Raw genomic sequence first — 11,850 nt, forward strand, 5'->3', positions numbered from 1 at the left:
CACACACAGTACACGAATTTCGTGCACCGGGCCACTAGTTCTCTAATAATTGACATAAAATGCTGATAAAAACTAATTTTCATGCTCTGGATATTTAACCCTTTGTTTTTATTATGAATAGTAGGTAGTTCTTGTTGCTGATAAATATTTGAGACACTTTAGGCCCTGGCCAGGTAGCTCAGTTGCTTAGAGCACCTTTCCGATATGCCAAGATTGCAGACTTCATCCTCACTCGGGCCACATACAAGAGTCAACCAAAGAAAGCATACAAATTTGAGGAACAACCAATCTCTCACTCTTGCTCTCTCACTCTATCTAAAAAAAAAAAAAAAAAAAAAAAATCAATAAATAAAATATTTAAAAATATATTTCAGACACTTTAAACACAGTAAGAAATGTTAAGTACAGAGTGCTTAGCAAGTGTTTTTCATTTCTCCCATAAAGGGAGCAACAAGCACATGTTTGGTTTTACTGGTTCCTTTCCCTTCTGTTTCTCTTGTTAGTAATATCCGCTGTTTCAAGATTGATCAGCCCTCGGCAGGAGATGCATCTGGAGCCCCAGCTGTGTGGAGCCATGGCTACACCGAAGCTTCAGGAGTAAAAAACAAGTGAGTGGGTGAAACTTAGGAATGAAACCCTCCTGCTCCCCTTCCTTCTTTCATGCGGTAGAAAGAAATCCAGTGCCATCACACACTGGCCTCACGTGAGGTTTCTCTGAACATGTTTCCCCAACGTGAGAGCATCTCCTGACTTACATTTGAACATTAAGCTAAGCCCTACTCAGCATCACATACTTTCTCTTTGTGAGAGATGTTGCTGGGATACAGTGTAACTGGCACATTATATCTACGTGAGACTCCAGTGTTTAGAGAAGGCATAAGCATTGAAATGCATCCCTGTGCGTTTTAAAAGCCCCTTTCTCTTTCTCTGAAGCCTGTTTTTCCAGCAAAATGGATCGTGTTAAAGAAGTACCCTTGATTGTCCACATTTGATATCATTTATGTTATTGACCAGTTGAGCTATTTCTACTTTTGAAATGAGCTTGGCAGGAGTTTGATGTCTGTTTTCTATAATGTCAACCTCTTATCTTGCCATCAGGACATGTCCATCTGAATTTCTTTTTCTTCCTTATTCTCACCAACCTTCCCTGTTTTGTATGTAAATGTTGATTTTCCTGGGAATTGTAATCTAGCTCTTCAGGTTTGCTTGCTTTTTATTAAGAGGCGCTAATATAATAACTAGTACTAGAAAAGTAAAGAATCCTATAAATTAGAATAGTCACAATTTAATTAGCTGGGCCCTGCTCTGTGCATGACAGGGGGCGGTGCCCCAACGCCCCAAACGGCCCTGCTCTGAGCCCGACCAGGGGCTGCACCTAGGGATTAGGCCTGCCCTCTGCCACCGGGAGCAGGCCTAAGCCAGCAGGTCGTTTTCTCCTGAGGGGTCCCACACTGCGAGAGGGCACAGGCCGGGCTGAGGGACCACCCCTCCCGCCCGAGTGCATAAATTTTTGTGCACCGGGCCTCTAGTATATTAATAAAGCAATGATCAGTTAATCTCCTTTTTACATAATCTCTCCTTCCACAATTACTTTTTTGAAAATTTTTCTGTTAAAGTGTAGCTAGCATAGGTACAGAAAAGTACAAAAGTAATAAGTGTACAGCTCTAGGAATCATCCTAAAGTGAACCCACCTGCAAATGACCACCTCGACCAACAACTGGACGGTCACCAGCACCTCAGAAGTTCCGCGTCGCCTGGCCCTCACTTATGTCCCTTCACCTTTTTACCTTTGGTTTTTCCAGTGGAAGCTTCTCAAGTGTTTTGTTTTAGATTTGTAGATAGAGGGTTATGTGAACAAGGAGCTTGCTGCTTGCTATTTTGAGGAGAGGTGAGAACTGTGGTTGTCTCTCCCTACTGGGTCACTGCAGATCCTCCAGGAAACGCAAGCTGGGAGCTTCAATTGGATAAGTTAGGTTCTTCCTCAAACTAAACAACAAATGGGAAACTTCAGAAAAGAAAAATTACTGTACTTTTTTAAAAACATCGTTTTCATTGGCCCCCCCCTCCCCATTTTGACTAGCAAGGAGAGCTTATAGAGGAAAGACAGAATTAGAAGTTGATTTAATATTAAGTTTTACTTTGCCTCTAATTGCCATATAACTTGGAATGACTTACTCTTCTGAATAAATGAAGGCAGGAGTTGGACAGTGCTGAGATAAGAGTCGGGCTACAGTCCCTGCATCGGGGCTCTGTGCTTATTTGCTGTATGACCTTGGGCAGTTACTCAACCTCTTTTTGGCTTAATTTCCTCACCTGTAAAATGGCACTAAAAATACTACCTGTGCTCATATGGTTGATGTCAGGATGGCCTGAAGTACATAGTGAAGGTCTCAGAATTTGAGACCATTCATATATTTTTATATACTTTTCCTATGTTCATATTGCTTCAGTGTTTTGTTGTTACTCCATTTTTGCCCGATGTGGAATTTCTCTTAATAACTTTATGTGAATGAATATGGTCATATGGATTTGTAATCATGTTATTTCCCATGTCTCTTATTCTCTTTTCACTACCATTTAAAATAATTCATCAGGAGATAAGGGTCCAGGAAGCCATGTGTGAAGCATGAGCATGCATCAATCATTCTTCTTTGCTTACAGACATTAGTTGATAAAAATTAGCTGGGGTTCATTGACCTATTCTTAATCTGTCTGGAGTCATGAAGAAAGAGACTGGGATAGACAAGTCTGCTTGTTATAGAGTCGGGTTGGGCATGGAGAAGGAAAGATTGGACTTAGCACAAAAGCATTCTTGCCTTGCAGGTTGTGTGTGGCAGCCCTGTCGGTGAATAACTTCTGTGACAACCGGGAGGCTCTGTATGGTGTATTTGATGGAGACCGGAATGTGGAGGTGCCCTACCTTCTCCAATGTACTATGAGTGACATTTTGGCGGAAGAGCTGCAGAAAACAAAAAATGAAGAAGAGTACATGGTCAATACATTCGTTGTCATGCAAAGGTAAAATTAAGAGTCTCTACTGTATGTTTTCTTGTTCTTTGAGTGTTTAGCCTCAGGTTAGAAAAAACATGTCCAGTAACCTCAAAGCACTGATGTTGAATATGGGAGTACAAGATGCATTCAGGTGCCCGGCCAGTGTTTCTCAGTGGTTGAGCATTGACCTATAAACCAGGAGGTCATGGTTTGATTCCCAGTCAGGGCACATGCCTGGGTTGCAGGCTCAGTCCCCTGTGAGGGGCATGCAAGAGGCAGCCAATCAATGATTCTTTCTCATCATTGATATTTCTCTCTCTCCCTCTCCCTTCCTCTTTGAAATCAATAAAAGTATATATTTATAAAGATGCTTTCAGGCAATTTGGTTTCGCCCAAGCATCAGGAATGGACTGTGCTCCCCGAGACATACGGATGTTTCAACAACTTTGTAAGAGGCCACATCAATGACAGGAATTTAGTTTCTCTTAGAATGACCTCACAGGCATGCCATGATTCCAGGTTTTCACACTTGCTTATGACACATTTCCCACTTTCCCCAAGTCACGTGAGCTCCAGAGGCTCCTTAGACCTTTTGATGTGTGGACTTCTCTTTGAAAGAGACTGTTCCTGTCTCAGGTTGTTCACCTTTATAAAATACTATGACTGGTTCGAGACGGTGCAGTCCTTTGTAAACGAGATGTTTGAAATTTAGGCCGGAAGTTAAATCATTCTTCATATGTTGTTTTTCCCCCTTATTAAATGTTTAAGTCAGTGTTACTAGCAGAATCCTACTCTGGAGCTTATGGTCACCATAGAAATTTTAGAATAATTGTAACTCTTAGGGTTGAATGGTATAAGAATTCCTTCATTCAAAGGATTGCTCATTCTTTACTAGCTTTGTACATTGTAAAGACATTGCCTATCTATTAATATTGTACTCAAACACTTGCCTATGTGGGATCAGGAAGTGAAGAGTGCTCTAAAGGTCATGGGAACAATGACTATTATTTCTCTCCCTTGATAATCTGCCAGAGGAAGCATCTTTGTAATAGGGGTAGAAAAAGTATCTGCTGAGGAATAGTGGGTTGGAGAAGGCTGTAGAGTTTCCCTAAGTCGTGAATAATTGTTTCCTCTTGAGGAACTCAGTAGAGGCAGCCCAGGGAGGCTCTTTGCTGCTACACTCACCTCTGTCTCTCAGATTTTTCAGTGGGCATAGCTAATACCAATGAGTCTTACTTTGTACTAGTCATTATTCCAAATACCTCAGTGCTATAAATTGTACCCAGTGGGATAGGTAGTATTACTGTTCTTATTTTACTGGCTGGAACTTAGGGGAAGAGAGGTGAAGTGCATTGCTCTAAAAGCTAGTAGAGGATGCAGCCAGAATTCAACCTCGGGCAGTAAGACTCTAGAGAATGTTTTAACTACCAGGGACATATATCTACTTTTCTGTTTTCACCCCAGCTTGTTCTTGCAAAAAAGCAAATAGATAACATAGACATACATGCACACCAGCCCCCCTGACCCACACACACACACCGTTTGCACACCCCCAAGAGTCTGCTTGTTACAGACCCTCCAGCACTTAATAAGAATTAAAAATGTAAGAACCTTGAACTTGGGTTACCAGCTGTACTTCCCACAGATGCCACCCTATTTCTGGCCTTGCTCAGATCAATCATGTGCCTTTGAAAGTATGAAAGTAGTGCTGCATTGGCAGGGCCTAGTGCCGAATCTGCCGTGGATATCCACAAGTTGGGGTTTGAGACCCAAACCACTGGCCCATCTTTAGGGTCATTCGTAGGCCTCTTATTTTCCCTGTTTGTTAATAGGATTTGGGCTGTGTGACCTTTTCAGTTCTTGGGAGAATTGTTGTTCTTTGTGTGTATCATGCTAGTGCGTGCTTGTAGGCAGCCCTGGCTTCCATGGCTAGTGTTGCCACTTGCTAACCTAGAGGAAAAAGAGTTGGGAGTACCTGAGGATCTGCCCTTGTAAACAGGCATCTGTTTGTCTTCACCTTGTGCTTCTGCACACTCAGCATCAGTGGGGCCTGGTTGGCACCACCATTTATGGGGCTAGAAACAGGAGTTCAAGACCCCTTGATTGTTGGGACTTGATGCTTTGCATAAGTCAGTGGATTGCTGGTCAAGAATAAAAGCTCTGTGGAGCTTAATTACTAGAAAGTACTTTCTGTGAATGTTCTATAATTGGCATTACTGATCCAGCAAGTCTACACCATCTAAAGCAAGAACATGGACTGTCCAATATGTCAGAGCTCCTCCAAGTAAACATCTGTATTGCAGGGGGAGAGGGTGGTCAGGTGCTTTTGAGGTTTTTGTGTCAGTGGGTGTGGTGTTTGCACCTGCTCCTATTGAATTGGTCCCTGCAGAGTTCCCCTCCTGTGAGCAGAGGGGGGTTAGAGAGGGGTGGGAGGGCTTTCAGTGGTCACTGGCCACTATCTCTGGAGTGTGCTGACATGGGGGTAGCAGACTGGACACAGCCACACAAGGTCCCTTTACTTGCACATTAGCTCTGGGGCTTTAGTGCAAAGGGACACTTTGCCCCAGTTGTGAGCAGACCCCTCTGTGTGGGTGTGTATGTCGATTCCACGGGCTCTTTTCCTCTGAGGAGTTGAGCGGTGCCTGCTTTGGTGAGAGCCTGACTTGAGCCCCCAGGTTCTGTTTCCTCCTTGCCCTGTTGAATTAGCAAGACTGACACAGACAGGCTGTGTTGGGTTTTTACGCCCTCTTTTTGGATTCTAGGAAACTTGGAACTGCTGGCCAGAAACTTGGAGGTGCTGCTGTCCTTTGTCACATCAAGCATGACCCTGTGGACCCAGGAGGATCCTTCACCTTGACCTCTGCCAATGTGGGCAAGTGCCAGACGGTCCTCTGTCGGAACGGGAAGCCGCTGCCTCTGTCCAGGTCATATGTCATGAGCTGCGAGGAAGAGCTGAGGAGAATTAAGCAGCACAAGGCCATTATCACGGAGGTGAGGAGAGAGCCACTTTCCTCAGATGGTGGGAAGACAGGGCTGGGGTCTGCAGAAGCCAGTTCCGAAACCCTGGTGTCACATAGCAAGTTCTTTTGTAGGATAGGTGTGAAGACATTATACTGTATAGAATAATAAACCATTTATTGTTGGCCTCTGTGTGTCGGGCTGTGCCAGGTGCTCCGTGGCGCTGTCCCATCTGGTCCACATAGGAGATACTGGTTTGCTTGGTGTTGAGGGCTCCACCCCTGAGATCACACTGTTGGTATCCCTGTCCTCACTTTGGGGCTGGTGGCGGTGACCTTCAAACCTTCATCAAAGTCTCAGTTTCCTCATCTGTAAAGTGGGAACAGTAGTATATCTGTCCTTAGGCTACTGTATCTGTAGAAATGAACTCACTCATACTTTGGGTCATACCTCCTGTCCCATCTGAGTAAGGCAGTGAGTGCTTTTCAGCCAGGGACCTTTTTTCCCCAATGGGACATTTCGCAATGCCTGGACACATTTTTGTTGTCACAACTGAGTCAGAGAGTGCTTAGGGCAAGCAGAGGCAGGGATGCTGCCAAACACCCTCCAGTACACAGGGCAGCACTGCAGCAAAGAATTGCTTGGCCCAGCGTGTCAGTAGCGCCCCTGTTGAGAAAAGTTGACATAAGTCAGTCTGCATTATAGCAAGATATGTTACAGCACAGCTCCACATGGGCACGAGCAGCCGAGCTCCACTCACCCACTCATCGTAACGGTATTATCGCCTGGTGGGCCTGACATATGGCGGGGATACAGATGTGACCCTGCAGATACCCATCTGCCACAGGAGGTGTCCAGTCTGTATTGTTGAAAAACCCACAGGCCTTGTTTAACCGGTAGACAGTTCAGTAGAGATGAGTCTGTTGGGTCCGGACAGGCTCTGATAAGAACCATGAGGAAGATAGAAAAGATTTGGGATCCACTGTGAGACTCTAGAAATGAGTCTGTGGGTTGGTTTTAGTTCCCTGTCTGCCTGTCTGGGAGCAGAGAGAATTAAAGTAGATCATAGACACTCTCTCGGGCAGCAGAGACAGTCTAAGGTGGGACAGATGTAATTGAACTAAACACTCAACATTACACCATGCAAAGATTAACAATTTCTGCTGCATAAATGCCTCGCAGTTTGTGCTTCAGAACTTTTCTCTTATTTTCCCTGCCTCTTCTCACTTTTTAAAAAAGATACATATATTTTTTTATTTTTGATAGTATTACAGATGCCTCCCATTTTCCCACCCTTCTCCTCCCAGCCCCTACTCACCCCTCCATCCCCCAGGTCTTCACCACCCTATTTCCTCCTCACTTTTGTCTGCATTGCTGATTTTGTTGCTTCTCTACCTTGAGGCACACTCACCAAACACACACGTGCACACATAGGCGCACACAGACATAAGACCATTGGTCCTGATGGGGGCAAGATCTAAAGCAGGGGTCCTCAAACTTTTTAAACAGGGGGCCAGTTCACTGTCCCTCAAACCGTTGGAGGGCCGGACTATAGTTTAAAAAAGAAACTATGAACAAATTCCTATGCACACTGCACATACCTTATTTTGAAGTAAAAAAACAAAACGGGAACAAATACAATATTTGTATTTGCATGTGGCCCGCGGGCCATAGTTTGAGGAGCCCTGATCTAAAGGATTGGGCAGAACAGCAAGGGTAATTTCTGGCCAATTCCACACTTCAGGGAGCAAAGAATTATATCAATAGAGTCGAGGGAGCCGAAAATTGTGCTTGAAGCCTCATTTTGGTTATTTTCCTTCTAAGAACTCTGCCTGCTCATGAGAGTATCATGGTGGGATTGTGTGTGGAGTCTCAGAAGGCACCCCTAGAACACCAATCAAACACCTCACAAAACCCCACACAAAGGAAGGAGGTAGGGTTGGGAAGGAAACGGCCATTCTTTGGAAGAAATAGCTTTAGGGGACCATCTCTGTTACCTCGTCCTAGACACACACACTGCTGAAAGTTTTATTTGTCATCATGAAGCTTCCCTGGCAAAGTTAAAAATAGGGTCATGGAGAGGCACATTACGGACCTGAGACCCTCAAACGTTAATAAAGAACTAAGCTGTGCACCGGGGTCACCCCTTCCCCCTTCTAGTTTCAGAGTAAAGGTCTTTAACCGGCAAATGGTCTGAAACTTTGGCTCATGATTTAAATGGCATGAACCCAAGTGATCTGAAGCTGAGGGACTTTGTCTTCTCCCTTTGCCATCAGCAAAGTGAGTTCTCGGAAGTGATGGGAACTGGCCCTTCTCCCGCGGCATCTGCCTCTCTCCGGTGTGGGCATTCTGACCTAGTGAGTCACACCGAGATTCTCCCCCCAGTTATTTTTTTTACCTTCATAAGTGTAAAGCAGTGTCTCCTGGGGCCCTGTGGTTGCTGGACTGCTGGAGAGGAATATAAGGCATGGGGCATTATTTTGACCAGACCTGCTGTGTCTGCTCAGGACTGGCTTGTTTCAGAAAGCCCTTTCCTGTGGCTACAGAAGCGTCCCCAGGTGCTGTGACAGGCTAGATCGCGGTTTGCTAGAACCCAGTGTGAACGTGGTCCCTCTCGCCCCTCCTGTTTCTGCCCTGCCCAGGCCACTGCCCTGGTTTCTGATGAGAGATGGATACTGACCACTCATCAGAGGGAGAGCAGTCCTTCCCTTGGGCACACACAGTGCTCTCTCTGGGGTCTCCAGGCAGGAGACCCAGGGAAGTTGCCACGTGGGCTCTGTGTTAATGTCTGCTTGGAAACCCTTCTTCCAGGACGGCAAGGTGAACGGAGTGACCGAGTCCACGCGCATCCTGGGCTACACCTTCCTCCACCCCAGCGTGGTGCCGCGGCCCCATGTGCAGTCCGTGGCCCTGACACCCCAGGACGAGTTCTTCATCCTGGGCAGCAAGGGGCTATGGGACAGCCTGTCCATCGAGGAGGCCGTGGGGGCCGTGCGCAACGTGCCCGATGCCCTGGCTGCCGCCAAGAAGCTGTGCACCCTGGCCCAGAGCTACGGCTGCCGCGACAGCCTCAGCGCCGTGGTGGTGCAGCTCAGCGTCACCGAGGACAGCTTCTGCTGCTGCGACCTGGGCGCGGGCGGAGCCGGCCCACCGCCCAGCCCGGGCATCTTCCCGCCCTCGGTCAGCATGGTGATCAAGGACCGGCCGTCGGACGGGCTGGGCGTGCCATCGTCCAGCAGCGGCATGGCCTCCGAGATCAGCAGTGAGCTGTCCACCTCCGAGATGAGCAGCGAAGTGGGCTCCACAGCCTCGGACGAGCCCCCGCCCGGGGCCTGGAGCGAGAGCGCCCCCGCCTACCCCGGCGAGCAGCGCTGCCTGCTGCACCCCGCCTGCCTGTCCAGCGCCTTCCAGCGCCAACTGTCCAGCGCCACCTTCTCCAGCGCCTTCTCTGACAATGGCCTGGACAGCGACGACGAAGAGCCCATCGAGGGCGTCTTCAGCAACGGCAGCCGGGTGGAGGTGGAGGTGGACATCCACTGTGGTCGCGCCAAGGACAGGGACAAGCAGCAGCACCTGCTGCAAGTGCCAGCCGAGGCCAGTGACGAGGGCATCGTCATCAGCGCCAACGAGGACGAGCCTGGGCTGCCCAGGAAGGCGGACTTCGCCAGCGTGGGGACCATTGGGCGCCGGAGGGCTAACGGCTCCGTGGCGCCCCAGGAAAGGAGCCACAACGTGATCGAAGTGGCCACGGAAGCGCCTCTCCGCAAGCCTGGAGGCTACTTTGCGGCCCCGGCCCAGCCAGATCCCGAGGATCAGTTCATCATACCGCCCGAGCTGGAGGAGGAGGTCAAGGAGATCATGAAGCACCACCAGCAGCAGCAGCCGCCTGCGCAGCTCCCCCTGCAGCCGCCGCGGCAGTGCCCGGCCGACCCGCTGCCGGACTACTGCGACACACCGCTATGACCCGCCGGCGCCGCTTAATAAACTAACCAAGAAAGACGGAGTTGCAAGAGTCTCCCAGGCTCGCATTAAACCAGGGGTTAACTCCACGCCCTTCTCCCAGACTCTCTCCCAACCTGTCTTTGCAGCTAGTCTGTAGGTTCTTCCTGTTGGTGATTTTTAAAATAATTACCACTTTTCTTCTAGTGATGCTTTACCAATATGATTTAAATTTGTTAACTTCTTTTCCTAACATATCAGATGTGTAAAGACAAAGAACAAAAGGTTTAATATATTACAGAGAAACAGTTAATGATAATGTAATATTTTTTAAAATGGCTTTTTATTGTTTTGTTTGTTTGGAAGGCAAGGCAGGTTGCCAGTGCTCAATGATTTAATAATATTGTAATTCTGGGGGGAAAGGCTTTTTTTTTTTTTTTTGTCTTGAAAATGATAGACATTTGTAGAATATGGAGACTAACTCCTAGGAGTTGCTTTACTCTGTCAGGTGACTTAAGTCACTGGGATTCACTAATTTTCTCTGAGAGAACAGTTGATTGAGAAATTTCTATTGTAAATAGCTCCGTGTTGTATAGTGATGCTTCAGATGTTTTGTAGTTTTGGCATAAGGACACAGCCTAAACAACTGACTTTTCCCTCCCTCCCCTTCTGAGGAGCCTTCCCGCCCACACTCACCTCCTAATCCACATTAGTTCATTCGATGATGAGGCTGAGCAACGAAGAGCATTTCCATTCAAACAAGGTGCCTCTTAGGCCACTGGAAAGGAGCCTGCACCCAGGGGCCTCTGACCTTTCCCGTCCTCTCTTGCCTACCCAGCCTCTTCACTTTGCAGGCACTTTCTAATTGTGTTCCTTTCTGCTGCCACAGTCAGCATGATTGTAGAGTCCAGTTAGACCATTGACATACCAGCAGTTACATTAAAGCCGAATGCACAGATGAACATGTCATAATTTTTGTTATAATAAATGCAAAATTTACAAGTATTGCACTCATCTGCTTTTGTCTCAGCAGCCAGATGTGTCTTGCAGACCGTCATAATAGCTTGGATTTGGAGTTACCAGATATTTCTGCCTTTGGGGTTTTGTCTGTTTTTTGGAAGGGAAAAACACCCAACGGGACATGGACCTTGTGACTAACAACAGAAATAGTTGATCTTGCAGCCCTTCTATTTCTTGTTATTACGAAGGCTAGGTGTTATAAAGGAAGTAGATCGAGGTTGCATAGAGGAGATCCCTGGAAAACCTCCCACAAAGCCACACCCATTGTCGATTCTTTCAGGGGCCCTTAAGCATAAGAACAGGTTAATATATCTTTATTTGAATAGTGAAAATCAGAAGCTGGTGGGCTCACTCTCTAGCACTAGGACAAATCACCTGAGTGCAGTAGAGTCCAGTGGGAAATCCAGTATTCCTAGCTGACCGCTGGCCCATTTACAGACTGTAGCCCCCGACCCTGCACCTTGTGGACCACGTGTTGGTCTTCTCTGTCTCACGTGAACCAGCTTCCCAGAGGACTGTCTCCTCTTCCTTCTTCGGGTCTGCCCTTAAGTGAAACCTGGATAGTTTAGTAACAGGACAATTTGTTTTTCTCAACTTATGGACTTGGTGGTGGGCTGTCTGTCCCTTTGCTTGGTGGTCAGATCTGTGACCTGGCCATGTCTTGGTACTGTCCATACTTTATTAAGTGTCAGGATACGTGCATGTCATGCTCTTTGAAAACTGCTAAGGCCGTGAAAGAAGGTAATTTCATCCCAGTAAGGGACAGTGACCAATGGACTAGACCGTAAACGGTTCAGGCCCAGGCTGAGCTCTTTGCTCTAGACCAGCCGTGGGCAAACCACGGCCCGCGGGCCGGATCCGGCCCATTTGAAATGAATAAAACTAAAAAAAAAAAAAAGATCGTACCCTTTTATGTAATGATGTTTACTTTGAATTTATAT

General features: G+C 47.0%; 1 protein-coding gene across 1 annotated transcript in view; it reads left to right on the forward strand.

Annotated features, from left to right (window-relative positions):
* The window catches only part of PHLPP1 (PH domain and leucine rich repeat protein phosphatase 1), a 197,848-nt gene extending 186,954 nt beyond the window's left edge, over window positions 1-10,894 (forward strand). The window contains exons 15-18 of the mRNA XM_015559463.1: window positions 504-608; window positions 2,825-3,019; window positions 5,755-5,983; window positions 8,762-10,894. Coding sequence (XP_015414949.1) covers window positions 504-608; window positions 2,825-3,019; window positions 5,755-5,983; window positions 8,762-9,913 — 1,681 coding nt within the window. The 3' untranslated portion in view covers window positions 9,914-10,894. The remainder of the gene's footprint in view (window positions 1-503; window positions 609-2,824; window positions 3,020-5,754; window positions 5,984-8,761) is intronic.
* Window positions 10,895-11,850: the final 956 nt, after the last annotated feature.

Source organism: Myotis davidii, unplaced genomic scaffold, assembly GCF_000327345.1.
Source record: "Myotis davidii unplaced genomic scaffold, ASM32734v1 scaffold11, whole genome shotgun sequence".
NCBI lineage: Eukaryota > Metazoa > Chordata > Mammalia > Chiroptera > Vespertilionidae > Myotis > Myotis davidii.